The sequence below is a fragment of the Papio anubis genome, chromosome 10 (assembly GCF_008728515.1).
Source record: "Papio anubis isolate 15944 chromosome 10, Panubis1.0, whole genome shotgun sequence".
In the NCBI taxonomy this organism is placed as follows: domain Eukaryota; kingdom Metazoa; phylum Chordata; class Mammalia; order Primates; family Cercopithecidae; genus Papio; species Papio anubis.
The window spans coordinates 108,644,648-108,666,627 of record NC_044985.1 but is presented as its reverse complement, the minus strand read 5'-3'; the positions used below and the strand labels follow the sequence as shown (position 1 = coordinate 108,666,627).

The following is a 21,980-nucleotide window of genomic DNA, read 5'->3' as shown; positions in this document are numbered from 1 at the left end:
GAGTTTGGATTGAGATATAAATATACTCTGATTTAATTTTTAAATGTAGTTTTGACGTTCATTTATCATTGTGTTATTATTTTGTGAGCTGTTTTTTCGATAGCAGGCACAAGAGGATTAGAAAAGTACCCTATGGCCAAATAGTTTTTCTGACAATATAACATTCATATTTCTTACTTGTTTCATGCATTTTCGTGCTGGGATATCAGAAGTCATGAAAATAAACAACTTCCACAAAATATATATATATAAAATATATATTACATATATATTTTTATGTTTTTTATATTTTATGTTTTTTATATTTTATATTTTTTATTTATATATATGTACATATGTATATATGTAATATATATGTAAAATATATAACATATATTTTATATATAAAATATACATTGCATCTATAATATATACACACACACACACACACGCACGCACACACACAACCAAAAGGAAAATAAACCCCTAATTTTGTTCCTGAGTCTTAGGAACATAAGCCTTTGGAGAAAGTAATTTTGTTCTGCTTCTGCTCAAATGTCACCTCCGCAGAAAAGCTCACCTGACTACCTGAACAAAAATAGAAATTAATTCAATATCTGTTTCCCCTTCTAAAGTAAAAATCCCCAAAGGGCAGGGACTTTTCCCTGCAGAATACCCTGCAGGCCTGTAAGAAGAATGCCTGGCACATAGTAGGTGTGCAGTACTATAATCATTTATTGGACGAACGAACTGAGTAAATGGCAAATTTTAAAATATAATATTCCTGGATAGGATTGGATTTGCTCATATTTAAAGAACTTCCTTGAACTGCTACTACCCAACTCACTGGTTCATCAAGCTAAGATTATGTAAATAATTCAGAAAAACACTTGGAACAATCAAAAGTTAAGCTTTTATTAACACTTTCCTCAAGTGAAGCACTGAGATGATACACATTGGATCTAATTTTTAATAGATGCATGGTACAGAATTGGGAACCACTTTGCTAGATTTCCTGTGGACCCAGAAGCATGCTTTCAAGACTTGTATATTTAGAAGCGCTCCTCTCAATTTCTGAATGTGGAATTTGAAAGAGGGATTATGAACTAGATTTAAGAAGGTGGCATTTGATCTTGGATATGAATCAACAGTAGCTGCCAACACGGGCATCTTGGCAAAGGATTCTGGAGAAGCAGCAAGGCAAAGACCCTGAAGTGGTGGGAACCAGTATGGTCACTTGAGCAGAATGAGTCAGGAAGGCCAGAGCTTAAGGATGGAAGGGGCATAGTAAGATGAAACCAAGGACCTTAGGCAAGGGACCCTGTGTGCCCTGGAAAGGAGCTTGGATTTTACTTTCATTCCAAGAAAAGCCTTGGGAAATTTCAACCAGCGGTGTGGCATGATCTGATTTACCTCTTTGAAAGAACTATTGGGCTACTCTGTGGAGAATGGGACTGCAGGGGTGGCAGTTGAAGAAAAAGACAGGAGGAGGCCATTTCTTTTGGGGTTTCATTACCGTGAAGACAAAAATATTATGTCCCTTCTAAACTGCAAATCTTTTTTCAAAACACTGAACAGTAACGTTTACCAGATCTTTGAGCATTCTTTTAGACTTGAGTCGCTGCTGATAGACAAGCTCTCGCAACTTCATGTTGGGAAGGTTCACCACACCCTGAGCTTTCATGAGTAATTGTTACATTCAAAATGTCCGGGTGTTCATGACACACTTTTTGTAGGCACAACTGAAAAGCAAAGCATCCTTTAACATCAGGACTTCCTCTTTCTGAAAATAGTTCTGAGAAGTGGTTACAACTCGGAAGCTGTGTCTAAGAAGTTGGGAGACTGCATCTCAAGTTGAGAGGATGGAGACAGCAGTGTTTAGCCGTCCTGTTAACTAAATGTATTCCCCACCGTCTTTAGGTCCATTACAGTCTTCAGTGTCTGTATCCCCAAACACTATTCATCTTTCCTTATATTCATGATGCTATAAAGAAAGCAAATTAGAGATTTCACATTCACAGTATTCTTCCTCTGTTAAAACAATGAAGTATCTCGAGAAAGAACCAGTCCTGGACATTATTGCTAAATTGCGATTCTCATAGTTCGCAAGATTAATCTCATGAGAAGAAATTTTAAAAATTAACTGAAATAGTGTTGAGAATCTCCCTTACTTTAACTAAAGAAAGTGGAAGTTGATACCAAGAAAGGGAAGAATCAGACTGCCACAAAGTAAGAAACTTTACGTATTCAAACTGAAAATCAGAAGTTCTAAAATATAACCCTTTCAGATATACCCCAGAACAATGAAGATGAGCACTGAACAGCAGAATTATTCTTTAAAATGATTTTACAAAGCTAAGCATTCCCCTCTAAAGACTACCTGTATTTAGGTCAGTAATGGAAACAGACAATTTACTTGGGTCTTCTGAGGCTAATAGAAGTAAATCATTTTCATACCTCCTGGATTAGAAGAATTCTCCTATGTCTGCTACCAATTTAAATTGCTTATTTCTTTTTATGAGTTACTGAGACTGCAAAATGAAAATCTGCAATTATAGAAAAGCAAAAAAATCGGTGAAATTTATTCTTTAAATTTAAATGTGTATTATTGACCCTTAAGATTTTCACTTTTTTAATTTTTAAGCAAGGGTCCATAGGAAGATACTGAAGAGATAGATGATTTCAGGCTAGAATGGAAAATGTAAGCCTTTACACACTAGCAATAGAAATCAGCACTGAACTTGGAGATCCCAGAAGAAAAAAGCAGCATAAAAATATATGATGCCACTGATTTCGTTAATCCACTGGGTAAAATACAGAGATCTGTGACATATTACAAATTTTTACCATGGTCGATTTGATAGAAAGAAGATGTAAGGAAGAAAAATTCGTAAGAGTATGAATTGTGACTAAAGATCAAATAAAGTGTGACCAGCTTAGCTGGGCTGAAATAGAACAGATTTTTTTTTTTTTTAATAAAAGAGCATTTTCTTGAGTGTCTACAGTGAGCCAGAATGTGCTGGGTGTCATACATGCATTATCTCATTTAACACTCATAACCCTATGGAATAGGAACTGTTATCCCCATTTTATAGCAGAAACTAGGAAACTGAGAGGGAAAATACCCCAAACTGAGAGGGAATTTTAACTGATGGGGCACTCAGGCATCCCCACACTGGGCAATCCAGGTCATTTGGGTGGAGAAAGGGGAAATGAGGCTGCCTATAGTTACTACCAATGTTGGATGCAAACACCAAAGGGTAAGGTCTGGGATGAGCCCTTTATCTTAGAGATCACACAGTGGTCCTGGGGGAAAAATTTTAAAATCAATAGCCACAGGTGCTAATCTTTTCATGACCTTTGAAAGAGAAAAGTCATTGCATAGTAGCCCCACAGACATCTGACTGAGCGTGAAGATGGCTCTTGAAAGGCAGGAGGCTGTGCCTTGTGGATTTTTAAAAACTAGATTGGGAAATAAGAATCTTCAGTAGCCCTCAAGCCTCAGCAATGATCCAAGCACTGTCTGCCTTCCCTGCCCAGGGGCATTGGACAGGCCTCCCTCCCGCAGCCCTCCCTCCTGCACTGTTTCCAGCCCCTACAGCCTTCCTTCTGGATGCTCCATGCTTGGCCCCTCCTCAGAACCTGTACTCTTGCAGCTCCCTCTGCCAGGGGATTTTCTCCTAGGTCATCACACAATCAGCTGCTTCTCCTCCTCAGTTTAAATGTTACCTCCCAAGAAAGGCCATCCTTGAAGAGTCTTTCTACACTTGGCCTTTGCCATTTCCACAAGGATCACTCTTTGCTCTTCTCCTCTTTCTCCTCTTTGATTTTTTTCTTTTCTTTCTTTTTTTTTTTTTTTTTTTGAAACAGGGTCTCACTTTGTCCCCAGGCTGGAATGCAGTGGTGGCACAATCTCAGCTCACTGCAACCTCCACCTCCCAGATTCAAAGGATCCTCCTGCCTCAGCCTCCCAAGTAGCTGGGATTACAGGTGTGCGCCACCATGCCTGGCTAATTTTTTTTGTGTTTTTAGTGGAGACAGGGTTTCACTATGTTGGCCAGGCCAGTCTTTAACTCCTGACCTCATGTGACCCACCAGCTTCAGCCTCCCAAAGTGCTGGGATTACAGCCGTGAGCTGCTGCACACAGCCTTGATTTTCTTAACAACCATTTTCACTCAGAGAAATTATCTTATTTATGCTTAATTCATGATTGACTCTCTAGACCCCTAGAATGCAAACTTCCTCGGTTCAGGAACTTACTTTCTGATATGCGGTTGACATTATTGCAGCTCTTCTGGATGCCAGGTAATATCTGGAAACTGGAATGTTGAATGGCAAAGGAGAATGGCCCCCAAGAATTAAGACGGCTCTCAATAATGCACACTGAATTTGATCAAGCAAACTCAGAATTAAGAAAAGCCACCAATGAAGTGACATGCTTACATGCACTATAACCCTAGCCCCAGATCTGACTTAAATTGACACTCTGTGGTCTGCACAGATTTTTAAAATGAAGATTAAGATCAGCATGGATATGGCTAGGGACTACTGGGGTTGGCTGAGTTTTGCTATTGACTTCATTGGTATTTTCTGTTTCATATCTTCTGAGTTTTGCTATTGACTTCATTGGTATTCTCTGTCTCATATTTTCTGAGTTATTTTTGAATCATTAATACTTAAAGTGGATGTTTAAATAAAGTTTTATTTTATTAAAGAAAGTATGGGAATGTCATAAGTTGTAATATAGTGTTAAATATGACATTTAGGAAATTCCTAAAAACATTTCCAATCATTTGTCTGAAGCTCTCTTCTCTCTTTTCTAAATCATCTATTCTTCAAAAATACCAGGGAAAAATCATTGAGAAATTTTTACTCAACGTTTACTTTGAGAATAGCTTATATGTATCTGTTGTACAATTTTTATTATCTTTACTCTAAAAAAGAATCAGTTCAGAAGGCATCATTTTTGGTCACTCTATGTATAATTTCAACACTTTCAAAATTTTCACACATCATTTTTAAAGTTTTTTGCAAATTTTAAACCTAGGAGAAAGTTAAAAGATTGGTGTACAATTAATCCCACTATTCCCACCATCTAGAATGTGTCTTTTATGTTTTGCTATATTTTGTTTTATACAACCTGCTATCCATCCATCCATCCATCCATCCATCCATCCATCCATCCTTCTAGAGATCTATCAATTTGTTTTATTTTTGGTCATTTTAAAGTGGAATTTAAAACATTAACACACTGCCTCTTTAAACTCTTTAAAATGCACACCTTTAAATACAGCTATAGACATCTGTAGTTCCTTTTTTCTCTTTTGGTATAAAACGTACATACAAGAAAATGTGCAAATTGTACGTGAACCATTTGATAACTTTTGACCACAGTACACCTATGCGACTCAAACCTCTGTTGAGATAACAGAACAATGTTATCACCCCAAAGAGTTAACTGCCACCCTTCCCTGGTTAACCCTTACCTCTCCTTTTCTCTCCCCCAAGAGACAATGAGTGCTCTGATTTTCATAACTGTGGAATCATACCATGCGTGTTCTTGTTTCTAGCTTTTTTCCCTTAGCACAATGCTTCTGAGTGATGTCCACGTTGTTGCACGTGTCAGTAGCTTCTTTTCTTTTCTAAGTAACGTTCCTGTGTGTGGATCTACTGTAGTTTGTTTAGCCATCCTCCAGTGACAGACACTTCTGCAGCATTCTGAGCTGAGTTGGTCATAAGTCACTAAACCTATGGGCTTTTGTGAAACTTTTGTGAAATATATAGGCTATTTAGTCATTATTTCCACTTCTCAACTGGGAGATTTGTGAGAAAAAACTTTTGCAAGCATTTAGCCTTTTAAGTTGAAATTCATGAGAACCTTACTTTGTTTCTTCACTTTTTTGTTTTTACATCGTTACTAGTTTGAAAGGCTTTGTCCCCTCCTTGTTTATAAGTATCTTGCAGAAATTGGCATTAGTGAGACGCCTGGCCTGTATTGTGATCCACAGTTATTGAGAACAAATACCTACAAAATTATTCTTTTGGAAGGAAGGATAAGCCATGCTGGCCAAAGAGGACAGAATAGGAGGTTCAGAAACAAATACCATTGCATCAAGGTCAAATGAAACTGATGGGAAATGACTAGCACGGGGCCAAATATTGACATTCCACATTCAAGTTTGTCTTTGTTGCCTCTTCCTTAGTTTTCCCGATTCACTCTTTTTCATTCACTTGGGATGTTTCCTCTGTTCTTTCTTTACTGCTGTGCCATCATTTTAAGAATCGTGGAACACTCTTCTTCTATTCTCTGCAGACAAGGTACCTCGAGCAATTGCTCTGAAATCAACCATTGGAACCTTCCTCTGAATCTCAGGCAACATGTCACCTCTCACAGGAGGGGGAGAGAGGGAAGGGTTGTATTTACAGGCTTTATTTTTGCCAGTCAAATTAAATGGTGAGAGAGACTGCTTCTTGTTCGGAGCATGTTAGATGGTAGTAAGGAGAAAAAGGAATATTTTTGGTGTGGTATCAAGAATTTCCCAGTGATCCTAAAAGAACTCTATGTCTTCTGCTGCTTCCTCTGCCCTCCCATAACGTGGACCCTGACCAAAAGAGGCAGAACAAGTTAACATCAGTGCAGGCATCACTGATAGGCTTGACTATCTCTAAGGCTCTGCAAGAAGGAAAGATAACCTCCTTTGGAAGAGAGAAATAGCAGCAATCTTACTTAATGTGCTTATTAAAGATTCACCTTTCCTAAATGCAGGCTTCTAATACCATGTCTTAAAAGTGGTTACAATGATAAATCTCCATGTTATGTCTATTTTACCACAATAAAAAACGCTTATCAGGAATGGAGAACATGGTTCTGATCTCAGGCTTTTCATAGTTTAACAGTGAAGCCAATGTTCCTTTTGTGCTCTAACTTTCCCTGCTGAAAATGAAGGGAGGGTAAGAGTATTTGGAAGCCCTTACTTAACACCTATGTGAGCGCACAGCATAGTAATTTGATGCATACTTAAGCCTAAAGAGCCCTGATCATTCACCTTCCTATCTGGAGTGCCATCAACATAGGGAATAATTTGTGATGTGAATACTAAATGCGCCTCTGATCTTTTCTTTCTCAATACTCAGATTCAGAGGTTGCTTTCACATAATATAAATAATCTTAAAACAAATACCATTTTATTATCTCTGTATATTTGATTTTTTTAAGATTCCACATATAAATGAGACCCTACAGGGTTTTTTTTCCACTTCTGGCTTATTTCATTTAGCATAATGTCCTCCAGGTCCATCCATATCATGGCAAATGGCAGAATCCCTACTTTTTAAGGCTGAATAATATTCCATTTTATACACACACACATTATTATATACATACACACATAGGTAGTCACACACGCACATAAACACATATATTCACACACATATATTCACACACACATACACACATATATATACACACACAAAAAAATACATTCACACACATACCTACACACATATGTATATTCACACACACACATATATTCACACACATACATACACGTTCATACCACATATACATGCACACATATATATTCACACATATATACATGCACATGCATATATTTTATTCACATAAATACATACACACATATATTCACATACATATACATACAAACACATATATATTCACATACATATACACATACACACACATATACATGGAAATATCCTAAGTGTCCATTGACAGGGGAATGAATAAAAAGAATGCTACACACACACACGTATTCACACACATATATACATACATGCACCTATATTCACACACATATATACGGATACTCATATTCATACATACATGCACACACATATATATTCACACACATATACAATACAAAGACACACACATATATATTCACACATGTATACACACACACACATATGGAAACATCCTAAGTGTCCATTGACAGAGGAATAAAGAGAATGCTACACACACACACACACAGAGGCATATATTAATATATTAAACATTATCTTTATCCATTCCTGTTTTAAACACTTAGAATGTCTCTATATATTGGCTAGTATGAATAATGCTGCAATGATGACGGGAGTGCAGACATCTTTATAAGCTGGCAACTTTATCTCCTTCAAATATATACCCAGAAGAGGAATTGCTGGGTCATATGCTAGTTCCATTTTTAATTTACTTAGAAATATCCATACTGTTTTCCATAATGCCTGTAGCAATCTGCATTCTCACCAACAGTTACCAGGGGTGAGAGGAAACAGGGAGGAGTTGATGAACTGATGCAAAGTAGCACATGTGCAGGATGAAGTCTAGAGAGCTAATGTACAACAAGAGGACTAAAGTTAGTGAAATCATATTGCATTAGTGATTTTAGTTAAATCAGTAGATTTTACTGCTCTTGTTACAAAAAAGTAACTATTGAGATGATAGTTATGTTAATTTGCTTCACTACAATACCATTTTACTGTCTATATGTATCCTTCCCATACCACCATGTTGTAAACCTCGGGCATACACAATAAAATTTACTTTACAAAAGAAAAACATCCCATGAAATTTTTATATGGGATTTTATATAGTAAAGGGGGCCACACAGCTAGACATCAAGAAATGCCCATACTTTTGGTGGTATTGTCTGGTTTCCATTCAACCATTAGTTATGAGATAGAATCGAGCCAAAGAAAACTTATTTATGGTTTATTTTACCATTTATAAAACCAGATGTACACTGTTGCTTCTCTGGTCAGAGATGTTGCAACTTAAATAGGCATTTCTAGGATACCATGAAAGTGCACAGAGTGTAATTGCTACCAGTCCCTTTGGTGCACATTTTTGAGGAGGCCATGGTTAGGGAGCAGCACAGCCTAGTGGCCATAGTACAGACTGGTTCTCAGGATCATGGTTCTTCAGAGCTGGACTCTTCCAATGACCATTGTGTACCCTTGAGTATGTCACATACAGATGACACAGAAATCACAATGAAAATATCACCACTTAATATTCCACCTACAAATGTGGGGGAAGGAAAATAGAAACTCCCCAACCTTTCAAATTGTCCTGCTTGCCTACATCTAACTCAAAAAGGTATGTGTAAGTTTATGTAATTAGAAGGCCAAACGCCAGTGGCTCATGCCTATAATCCCAGCACTTTGGGAGGCCGAGGCAGGAGGATAGTTGGAGGCCAGGAGTTCAAGACCAGCCTGATCAACATGACAAAACCCCATCTCCACAAAAAAATACAAAAATGGTGGTATATGCCTGTAATCCCAGGTACTACTGGGCAGGGGTGGGGGGGTGCTGCAGCGTGGGAATCGCTTCAACCCAGGAGGTGAAGGTTGCAGTGAGCTGAGATCACACCACTGCACTTCAGCCTGGGCGACAGTGAGACTGTCTCAAATATATATATATATATAGTTAGTTAGTTAGTAACTCCATGCTTTAAAATAGAGATTTATATACAGGAGATAAGATATCATGGTAGAGGAAAGTTAATACTTCCAAAGGAAATGAGACACTCAAAAGATTACATTATTTTACAAAAATCTGTAAGAATACCAGCACCATAGTTGTTATTGTTACCTGGAGAGCAGTTTAAAATGAAAACCGTCTCCAATGATAAATCAGAAGCTTTTTTTTTTTTTTTAATATCAGAGCAGAATACAAACCAGAGAAGCTTCCTTCACATTCCTTTGAGATTGACCATGAAGATGCTGATAAGGATGAAGTAAGTAAAGAGTTGAAAGTGAGATGTTTAAAACATGAGGATAATTAGTTTGTCTTGCACTAAAAGTTTTGAGTTCTGACTGGTTTGTTGTAAGTTGTAGTAGCTGTTGGTGGTAGGGCTTTTAGTCAAAATGAATCACGTTTGTTCTGAAATTGAACATGCTTATTTAAGATAAGTCAAAGAGAGGAAAAGAAGTCTCTTTTTTAAATGCAGTGTCTACCTACGATCTAGGGTCCACAAAAGATGGCTGTCATGCTAATATGCCTTTCCAACAGGATACCACTTCCCACTCGTCTTCCAAGGGGGGTGGAGGAGCAGGAGGAACTGGTGTTTTCAAGTCCGGCTGGCTCTACAAGGGGAATTTTAACAGCACCGTGAACAACACCGTTACTGTTCGGGTAAGGAGACATCAAGACTCATCTTTGTCTCTGTCACCTTTCTTAACACTCCCTCCTCAGGTCACAGCACAGAAAAGAGCCATTTTCATTGAGTTTATGTTTCATGTAATATTTTATTTATGAGGAAGTAGGGATGCTCTTCTCTAGAAAAAATGTCCTAGAAATATAGCACTCCTGAAGGAATTAGAATAATTCTAATTTCTATGAGTAAGAGCACATTACAATTTGAATATCTCCTTATATATTTTAGTCATTCAAAAAGCGCTACTTCCAGCTGACTCAGTTGCCAGATAATTCCTACATTATGAATTTTTACAAAGATGAGAAAATATCCAAAGAACCCAAAGGATGCATCTTTTTGGATTCCTGTACAGGAGTGGTGCAGGTGAGTAGAAATCCCTTTTCCTCCTTGGGATATTTCTTTTATTTGAAAAGTATATTTAACAAATATTCATGGAGTATCTGATATGAGCCAAGAGCTGCTGTGGACTCTAAGAATTCTGTGACAAACAAGGCAGCCTGGATCTCTGCTTTCACAAATCTTACTTTCCAGAGAGAAAGGAAAACAGGAAATAAGCAAAGACATGAATAAGCAGCATGGAATCAGCTGTTAAACTTTTCAATAAAGAAAATAAACAGAGAAACATAAGGGAGACAGAAGAGTGGTGAGGATGAAAAGGAATATTAATACTCAATAAGGGAGAAGAGTATTTTTGAAGACAGATAATTTGATCTGCAAACTAAAGAATGAGCAGAGGGCCAGGCGTGGTGGCTCACGCCTGTAATCCCAACACTTTGGGAGGCCAACGTGGGCGGATCACGAGGTCAGGAGTTCGAAATCAGCTGGGCCAACATGGTGAAACCCCATCTCTACTAAAAATACAAAAATTAGCCAGATATGGTGGCACAGGCCTGTAATCCCAGCTACTGGGGAGGCTAAGGCAGGAGAATCACTTGAACCCAGGAGGCAGAGGTTGCAGTGAGCTGAGATCGTGCAACTGCACTCCAGACTGGGTGACAGAGCAAGACTCTGTCTCAAAAAACAAACAAACAACAAAAAAAGAATGGGCAGAGGCAGCAAGTGCAAAGGCCCTGTGGCAGGGGCGAGTCTCAGATATTCAAAGAGAAGCAGAAAATTAGCACCCATGTTTGCTGCCATGTAGCGAACCCCTGAGATCATGAAATTCAGTAAAGTAATATGTAAATGACATAGTATTAACATGGGCACTTCAAATATGTTATTTTATAATTAGGTAATAATGATAGAGTAAGTTGACAGTGTACATATGCAGCATCTTTCTTCTAAGAGGTGGTTTTCTTCAAAGACAAGGATTCCATTGATTCCAAAGAGTCTAATTTCAAAAACAGACATAGTGCTTTTAACAAATAATGTTCTGTCAACTCTCGGTCTTCCAATTATTGTCCTTAGTATGAAATTCAACATGGGCCACTGTGGCAAAGGGAAGCAGAGTAATTCCATAGACCCCATTTGGACATTTTAGTTTCAAAGTGCTGCTTCCTACTCTAATGAAATAACTAACCTTATTCCCTTTTATGTAGCCATGGAGCAATCAAAAGTGTTTTAGGAATCTTCCCTCAAATTTCACAATGACACTGGCTCACTGAGGTCCAGGACTCTATTTCTGGTCACAGGCCAGTAGAGAAGTACTTTTGGTTACCCTCAAACCTCAGCATTCGCCTAGCTTGTTACGAGCTGAGATGACATCACAGACCACTCCGGAGGCCCCTGGATATGCGGATACAAGTAGAGTTCTCTCCAGTCTAAATGATTTAGTCCTGGCCTATTTCTGGATGGTTTATCTGTTAAAATCTGGAATTCTTCCAGGAAGCAATAAAGCTGAACTTTAAAAGGAAAGAATTAATTGTTTCTGAGCACTCTGCCACAAGTGAAAGATGATTGCATTTTAACACAGATGCCAGCTTTCCATAGGGAAAGGGCAATAATGACCTTAATGGAAGGTGGAAATTGTTTTCTATCGTTGATCACAAAGGACACTTTTTGGCCTTAGAAACATGAAGTAAAACGTTAGCAATAAAGATCAATAACTGCGTTTTATAGACATTGAGCTGAAAATTTTAAATATTATCCTTTCCATTTGTACTTGAAAGCTTTCTCCAGCAAATGAGTCATCATTTTTTAAGACACATCATTGTAGTCTTTTGTTATATATTAAGTTTGCAGAAACACAGGTTAATATGCAATATTTTTCTTCTTCAAATAATCATAGAACTTACTGCTCTAATCTGCCCTTCCTATGGAGGAACTGCTTCTCCATCATCTCTTACTTAGATTGTGTTTCAGTCTCTGCTTAAACATTGTCATGGAAAAAAAAAGGAGTCTTGAAGGGAAAACACAAGCTTGGGGTTCACGCAGGTCAGCATTCAAATCCTAGTTTGACCATTTACTATCTGAAGACTTTGAGAAAGTTACTCGACCAATTTGATCTCAGATTCCTCATTTGTAAAACCAGAACGATGTACTAGCATGAGAAAAGAACTGGGAGATAGTGTATTTAGCCCTTCTCCCCTACTTCTTCCATTAATTTCAAAGGTCACAACCTAGGATATAGACATTCCATTATGGGAAAGCCTTCCTAGAAAACCTTGATTTACCTTCCGGATATTTTTTCCAAAGTGTGTTTATTTATCTGTGTCTTTAGTCATTAATCTACTGATGCATTCAGCAAACCCACTTAGTGCCTATGACATGCTAGAAACTACATCTAGGTGTGGGGAAGTCAATTCTTTATTGAAGTCAGAATCAGAGAAGGGCATTGCTACTTGCTCACTGTCACACAGTATCTCAAGAGCAATGATGGAGGTATGAATGGAGCGATGATGGAGGTATGAATGGCAGAGCCCATGGAATGCTCTGGGAACATGAAACAATGATGAACTCTTTCAGCTCAGGCTATAAGTCTATACAGAAAAAGCTGGGCCTGTCTGTAGTATTCCCCAAGGTGGATCTGGCACATATATCTTTTAAAGAGTTCACTTCTATCCCTGCATTTATATTCCTGTTCATCAAGAAGCTTTATCCAGTATTCTCTATATCCTTTGTAGAGGCAGGGACCAGTTTCTTGGGATCACTTTGGGGAGACAGACCCTGGGTCACTTGTCACTTTGCGTGTGGGTCCCAGTTCTTACATATTTGCTTATAGTTCTTCCAGATGTGTAAGTTTTTACATCTGGAGAGAAGAATTTGAGTGAAATAATGCCAGTTTAACCATTGCTCTAGTAAGCTTTCAGGCATGAAATGTGCCTGAAGATGAATCATGTACACACAAAAGCACAGAGCAAATGAATAACTAGGATGAATCAGACCAATTTTATGTAGAATCATTGCCAGGTTCTGTTGAATCAAACAAAAAAGAGGAACAAAGTCTCTGCCTCAGAAAGTACTACTTAACATCCGGCATTCTTAGGGAGTTCAAGTTCATAACAATCTTTAGTGAATTGCCATTTCAGTTTGATTCATTCAGACTCAATCCATATCATCATTTTCCCTAGAATAATTTGGAATTCTTAGACATATATTACAAGGGTGGTTTAAGTAGAGAGAAACTCCTTCCCAGCTTTCTCAGAGACTTTAGGTAATGTTTATGACTGACAATTTCTGAATCTTGGCCAAAAAAAAAAAAAACACACAAAAAAACAAAACCTAATCGTGGTTTTCTACTTTTTCATAACATCATCAAACAGTATTAGATATTTTTTATGGGCCTATGCTCCCGGTCTGGAAGAGAACTTGGTTTTTGCTGCTTCAATTTTTTTTTTTTTTTTCCTGGGACTAAGGGATATTTAGGCCTGTGTTATCCTATCTTGTTCCTTCAGTTCATGTATTCATTCATTCATTCTCACATTTGTTCATCTATCCATCCATTCATTCCAGGTTCTGCCACTGTAGAAGAGAATGAACAGCCCAAGAATCCCATCTGTTTTAGGTCCCTATCTCAGTAATGATACTAGCTGATGTCACTTTAGACAGGCTTACATGGGTGTGGACAGTGTGGTGGACAAGTCTACCACCATGTGGATATGGGTTCCAAGACAATGGCTTCATGTGACTAATCAAAGGCTAGAAACGCAGATACCTCCCGTAGGTCAAGCAGCCCCCTCATGTGTGAAGAGAGGCCAGATGTGAGAAATAGATGCAGCTTGGACTGTGTAGACGTGGAGAATGCCTGCCTACAGAAAGCAAGTCAAATTGGGAGCAGGGGAAAGAACATTACAAGGAAAACAAATCTAGAAGCCAAATATGACCTGTAAGCCTCACATTAGCAACTCAAGCTCTGAAAATCTCACTTCTGAGAATAATAAGAGCCAAAATTATACTTGTGGTTTTCTTCATTTATTATTTGACAGCACTTGATGGAACATGAATTATGATTGTTCCATTTATTAAAATACAATTCAGAGAGATAGAGTGTCTTTCACAAGTCACAGAGCTAATGAATTGCAAAGTTTAACTTGAGGCAGAGGAATGTCCAAAATTACAGAGAGATGCCCAAAGAAATGATGTATTATCATATGTAAAGTAGGCATACCCACATACGTACATTTATTCTACCTGCATAAGCTATGTGGCCAGAAGAAACACTACAGAGATATGTTCATGTGGAGCTTTAAGCAGTGAATTTTAGATATGGGATTCATTTCAGCAAATACTATATATATATTGGACAACTTGCAATGTGCAAACCATTGTGAAAAGAGCAAACACTAAAAATACACGTGGCTCAGGTCTTCAAAAAGCTTCCAGGATGTGGGAAGGATGCACAGGGAAAAAAAACAAAACAAATATGGTACATGCAAATCAAACAAGTGACACACCTCAAGCAGTAAGTCCTGATAACATATGCAGGAATGAAATTACATTCATCACTGCATGATGCCATATTATATTGCACATCTATTTTATTTATATATATGTGTGTGTGTGTGTGTGTGTGTGTGTATTACATATGTTATCTTTCTGCTTATTTGCTTACTGACATTTCATTACACCAGAAGGTAAGTTCAATGAGGGAAAGCACTTTACTTGAATTTTTTCAGTTCTGTGTGACTGAAACATAGGAGGTACCCATTTAATTTTCATTGAATGAATGAACAAATAAACCTACAGAGTGGAGAGGGTTTCATGGAAGGGAGCCATCGATACCAGAAACCTGGATTTGTTGTATGATTCCCTTGAGACTCTTATTTTGTTCCCGCAAAATTCTATGCCAGATGGTAGCCACATAATAGGTGTAATTAAATATTTGGTTTGGGTAGCTTCCCTCTTTGATATTCAGTCCTCCATTGGCTTCAGTGATTTTCTTGGAGTATCTACAGTCTGGAACTTTTTCAGATGGACATTGTGGAAGCAGAACAGTTTGCCACAACTTGTTAAACATATCATGACAATAAGACTTATTCACAGGTTCCTACTATTTATGAAGTCATGTAGATATACTATGGTAAGGTTGACTGAATGAAGTAGTTGCACTGGCTGCAAAGGACACTGATACACGAGAAATAGAGGAAAATTTGGGGGTAGTAAAAAGAAGAATATGATTACTTCTTGATTACCATTTTAATGACTTAACAATTGTACTTCAAAGTTATTAAAATGTCCTATTGACATGTCCCATTGATTTTCAATTTTTGTCCTTTTTGCTGTTCTATATGACATTATCTTTGAGATTACAGACAGCGAGATCGAAAACCACTCAGACACCTTAATCTTTCCCAACATAAGCTTCTCTGGGCTGCAAATAGTTCTATTTCTCTTGAAATAGAAGAAGGTAATTTAGTTCTTGAGAAGTTTCAAATCGAATATTTATTTTAATTATAAATGTCCCTTTTTGAGAAACAAGATTGTAATCCTTTGCTCAAATTTTTAAGAATATTTGTGATTACATTGTTGAAGCCAGCAATCATATTTAATTCATTTGAAGTACTGAATGCAGTTTAGACAATCAAATCAATGTTTGTTTACATTTTATAATGTTTCATTTCAAAATTTTGGTAGTATTCAGCATCTTCATTTGAAAGCAGGTTGCAGCTCGATTCACCTTTAATTTAGACCCAATATAAGCATTTTAGGTTGCTTTTTATCTCCCCGTTAACATTATTTGCAGCATCAAATTCATCGAGCAAATTCTTTCATTTGTTTGTTTTCAAGATAACACTGGGATTTGCTTGCATTTTTATATAATCAAATACTTAAAAATGTCCTAGCAAAAGTTGTGTGCCAAACTCTGGACATTTCTAGTTCTTTTATGAGTGTCTATTTCTTTCTTTTTTTAATTTTGAGACCGAGACCCACTCTGTCACCCAGGCTGGGAGTGCAGTGGTGCAGTTTTGGCTCACTGCAACCTCCACCTCCTGGGTTTCCTGCCTCAACCTCCCAAATAGCTGGGAATACAGGCGTGCACCACCATGCCTAGCTAATTTTTGTCTTTTTAGTAGAGACAGGGTTTCACCATGTTGGCCAGCTGGTCTTAAACTCCTGGCCTCAAGTGATCTGCCCGCCTTGGCCTCCCAAAGTGCTGGGATTACAGGAGTGAGCCACCGTGCCTGGCCCTGAGTGTCTATTTTTATTCCTATTGTTTTTTGAAGGAAATTGTGCTGTGATAGGACACCTGTCTTTCCTTTTATACCTTCTCTGCAGCCATCTTGTCTTTGCCCTTAGACTGTCTGTCAGTGAAGGTTACAGGCAGTTTTGTAGCCCTTCTTCATCAGAACATCCCAGAGCTGTGTGTGAGGGCACGTGGAGGACATCTACCCCAGTCCTCCTGGGCAGAGTGGGGCATCTAGGAATTTGCCTTTGGAAGGAAGCTGCCTAGATGTTTGCTTTGCACACTGAAGTTTGAGGCCATGGGCTTTCTGAGTACCCTCCACTCTGTTTACACTGCAGTCAAAATGATTTTTTCAAAATGCAACTCTGACCTTTTACTTGTCCAAATACTTCTATTCTATGTTCTCATAGAACCTAATACCTCTTTTTCAAAACATTTATACACAATTTAAGTATGTTTGTTTTCTGATATCACATTTGTCTGACTAATTGCTTAATGCCTGTCATTCCTATTCTGCAAGAGCAGAGACTCGCTGTGTTTTTGTCCAAAACAAAATATGAACACAACAGATATCTCTTTGATAGTCAATTATATCACTGCGCTAAGCACTGAGGATACAAATTTAGGTTCTGCCCTTCTAAGACTTGTGGACTACAAAGAGCCAGGCCTGTGACTAAGTCATTATAAGGCAAAGAAATAAATAATATTTGACAGTAATACAAAAGTATGGACAGGAGCAAAGGGCTCATCCTTGGAAGTCTAGAAAGTGATGTTTGAGCTGTGAATTTCCACATGAGAACCATAGTTAGCATTTTAGCCAATTCTTTCCCCTTCAGTTCCTGAACTTCACTTTTTCTCAAGGCTATGTGTTGCCCCACTATGTGTTCTTGAGCACTGAGAGAAACCACAACTCCCAGGCCACAGATGCCCCTTTGTTGTGCTGGGGCAATGTCAAGAAAGGAGACCAGCATCAGTTGAGCATCTTCTGTGTCCCTGGCTCTGTGCAATGCATAAGACAGCTCAGCGGGTGGGATTAGGAGCACAGTTGTTAGAGTATATAGGGCTTATTTCCCCTTCTCTACCATTTGCTATCAATATAATCCCAAACACATTTTAATTAATCTCCCCAAAACTCAGTTTCACTACATGTGAAATGGAATAACGTGATTGGTCTGATAGGGTTGTTATGACATTTAAATTAACAGAACCAGTGTTTAGTAATTGTTGTGTTTGCACTAGTAATCTGTTGTGAATGTTGAAAGAAACAGCTATCTGGGGACAGTCTGAGAGTATCCCAAAGAAAGAGAACATTGCTGGAGGGGTATTAGAAATTTTGCTTGTCACCAAGAAATAGCAATCCTGTTCTCAGAAAGAATTTCATACATTGTTATTTAGCCACAATCCCACACCATTCATTTCATTTTATGGCTCTTCTCTTATTTGTATTCTACTTAATAGAGTTGTCCTAAGTGTTAGAGTTTGCTCTATTACAATTATGAGTAAGCTACAGGCTTTATTGATAAAAGCTGGACACCTGCATAGGAATTGCCTGGAGTAAATCAAAGATGAAATATCTTCAGTAATCTTTCCAACAACCACCCCCTTAAATAACACCAGTTTGTGTCGTTAGGGGAAAGTTTTCTCTTTAAATGTACATTCCAATCTCATGCCAGGAATATAAAATTGTATTTTATATATATAACATACATATAATATATAAATATATATATTTATATTATATATATATTATATAAATATATAAAATTGTATATATATAAATATATAAAATTGTAACAATTTGTTCTTGGGTTTCCCCTGCTTTAAATGTCCCTCCCTGAACTTTCAATAGCCCATTTCTCCTTTTTACAGATTTCAAATCAGAGATCTCCTTTAGGGAAAGGCCTGACCACCCAATCTAAAGTACCTACTCATCACACTGGCTTATTTTAGTTCTCTGCAGAATGGAGAACCTTTGTTTTTCAATTGTTTGTTCATTCCTTCAACCATTCATCCATTCACCTCTTCTCTACTAGAATGTCAACTTGGAATAGGAACCTATTCTGTTCCATTCATAAAATATGACTGGTTTTGAACCCACCATTATTGAATCCTTCATGTGTCCGCACTATTACATGATCTGGTGGTTAGCAAAACTGATCCAGTCCTCACGGAGGTAGCCTTAAGGGAGACATGTATTTGTCAAAACAAATAAACAAAAATGAATAAGCAAATAATTTCAAATCATGGTAAGTGCTCTGGAGGACCAGACCTTTGTCCTTTTGTCCTAGACTGGAAAATTGAGGAAAGTTTCAGTTGAGATCTGAAGAGTGGATACAAATCATATAAGTACATGAGGACATACATCATGCTCACTGTGCTTGTGAGAGCATGTGTGGTGGAGGGGGCCAACCTGTCTCAGGCCTTCCTTGTGGCAGCAACAAGAACATGACAGGAACACATTCAGGAACTAGAACAAGGCTTTGTGGGTTGGTCACAAAATGCAAAGTAGAGATGTCAAGTTATAGAAGAATCCGGAGGTTGGTGAAGCCAGAACCAGGAAAGGAACTGGGGTGTCACTGCACATGGATGTCATTTGAGGCTATTGGAACAGATGAGAAATAAAGGAGAGAAAGGAGTCTGAGGCATAGTTGGGATTCTCACTAGAGGTCATGAGAAGAAGGAAGAGCTGGCAGAGGAGATCAAAAAATGGCAGCCAATGAGGTGGAAGGAAAACCAGAATAGAATGTGGTCATGGCAACTGAAGAAAGGTGAGTTTCAGAAAGGAGGAGGTGGCCATCGTATTAATTATGCTGCAAGGACAAGGAAGATATGAAGAAAGAAATAGTCCTTAAGATAGTATGGCAACACAGGGCCTGTTAGTGATCTCGGTAAGAGCTGCCTCTGGGATGTGATAGGGTCAGATGCCCACCTGGAGTGAATCACAGAACATAAGGTGAGACAGTCCAGGCAGAAACTCAAAGAAACTTTTACCAAGAGTTGAGAATATACTCAAGCACATGCCCATGATGAAATGTTTAAGCTAACGTGTACATCCAATCAACAAAACCCTAAATAAGTTATTTCTTAGCACAAAAAGCTTTGAAAGAAACCAAACAAAATGATCAGAGCCATCTAAAATTTTGTCTTGTTTTGGAAAATCTTCTTTATGTTACCTATCTGTATGGAAAGACTTTTGGAACCTCAAGCCCACATAAATGGTCTCTCTCTCGAAGGCTTATTTTTTGGTATTCTCTTTTTTTTTCTTTCTTTCTTTTTATACCACAGAATAACAGACTAAGAAAATATGCCTTTGAATTGAAAATGAATGACCTGACCTATTTTGTGCTGGCAGCTGAAACAGAGTCAGATATGGATGAATGGATCCACACCCTCAACCGCATTCTGCAAATCAGTCCTGAGGGGCCCCACCAAGGGAGGAGGAGCACAGAGCTCACTGATCTGGGGCTGGGTGAGAGCATATGAAGCCGTCTTCCTTCCTTTGTCCAGTGTGACCTGTGTTTTTGGTTCACTCAAGCTGCTAGGCATTGTAGTCGCTGTCTGTTCTAACTCATCCATCCTGGGGCCGTTTGTTCCAAGAAATCACTAATCACTCCTAAATCTTTACTGCACAGTAATGGCCACCACACATAAGTACAATTGAGAGTCAACTCGCAATGATCTGAGGCTGTCCCCCAGCAAATGATGTTGGGAATCATTTGTCACAGCATCAAAAATGTGCTCATGTCCAATGGGACATTACCTTTTAGGGGGCAATTTGTGGTTTTCAGTCTTTCATTAAATTTAATTAATGAATCTTATGCTCTGTAAAGGCAAATATGAATTTCTTCCTGTAAGTTAAAAAGCATCTTTCATTTGTGCTTTTTGATCATACTGTGATCATCTTATATGTGAAAGTTTCAAAAATTATACATGGTAATGGAATTTTTATAAGATTAAATTTTTTTTCTCCCCATCCTGATTCCTTCATAAGAGTCTACTTCATTTTATGCAAAGAGAAGGGAACAAGAGAGAGGAAAGAAAAGGTGAAAAGAAGGTTAGAAAAGCAAGCCTGTAGCTGCATAGAAGGCAAGTTCAACACCAGCAAAGTCAGTCACTCCTCCCAAAACAAAACTATTTTCAGGCGTTTTGCACAGCACATGGTACATTAGAAACCAAAGCATCTTTAAGTTCTCCTCGTCTACGTCTCAGGCTCTAGAGTGAAAGAGCCATAGAATAATGTGGAAAAAAACTATTGTTGTTTTAACACAACTACTGTATGCCATAGTAGGTGTTTTACACTTATGATTTACTTAATAATAACAACCATAGTATTAATGTTTACAGTGTCTTACAGAGTTTAAGTAGCTGAAGCAAGAAGGTGGATTCTAAATTGACAGCCTAAGAGCGAGAATTACCAAAAATATGTACATATTTAAGAAAACTTTAGTATGCATTAATTAAGTAGGTCAAGACAACCCCAAGTATAAATGTAGTGTAAAAATCCAAAGTTCTTGTAGACACAAGATGGTATCATGGTCAGAATCCCAAAATGATCCTCAGAGGGTCTGATTTCCAGGCCCAGATCACCCAGCAATGTTCAGGAGTCAGAACACAAGGAAAGTTTAGGCTCACCAACGTCCCTCTTAGCTCTTAAGTCTAACTTAGTTTTGTAAGTCACAGGCTAGAAGAATGTGTGACTCATGAGTAATATTTAATAACCTGACTTGGTATATCTTTTTAAGATTCACTGGATAATTCTGTAACTTGCGAATGCACGCCAGAGGAAACAGATTCTTTAGAGAACAACCTACACCCCGACTTTGCAAAGGTAATAAAGTTGACATTGTACTTGCAAAAATGATTTGAGCTATTTGTTAGTTACGGCTTTCACGGAAAAGACGTAAATGCTTTCTTTTAAGATTTAGACTAAGAAACTAATTCGGAACTTTCCATTAACCTATGTGTTTTCATTAACATACACACAGAGCTCAAAAGGGAAAGAAACTTTTACAAGATTTGCCAAGTGTTAATGGGTAATACTGAAATGGTGATAATACTAAGGGGCTGCTTCTTGGCCATGTGGATGTGTCGGGCTGTATCTGGATATTGAGATACTAAGGACTAACACGATTTTCTCTGTAGTACCTCACAGAAACAGAAGATACTGTAAGAACAACTCGAAACATGGAGAGGCTAAATCTGTTCTCTCTAGATCCAGACATAGATGTAAGTCAAAATTTTTTCTAAGCAGATATGAACTTGATCCATACAGTTGGGG

General features: G+C 38.0%; 1 protein-coding gene across 1 annotated transcript in view; it reads left to right on the top strand.

Annotated features, from left to right (window-relative positions):
- The window catches only part of DOCK10 (dedicator of cytokinesis 10), a 281,526-nt gene that overhangs the window by 147,730 nt on the left and 111,816 nt on the right, over positions 1-21,980 (top strand). The window contains 6 exon segments of the mRNA XM_031651896.1: positions 9,648-9,720; positions 9,996-10,118; positions 10,369-10,503; positions 19,988-20,171; positions 21,445-21,530; positions 21,845-21,928. Of these exon segments, the coding sequence (XP_031507756.1) occupies positions 9,648-9,720; positions 9,996-10,118; positions 10,369-10,503; positions 19,988-20,171; positions 21,445-21,530; positions 21,845-21,928 (685 nt within the window).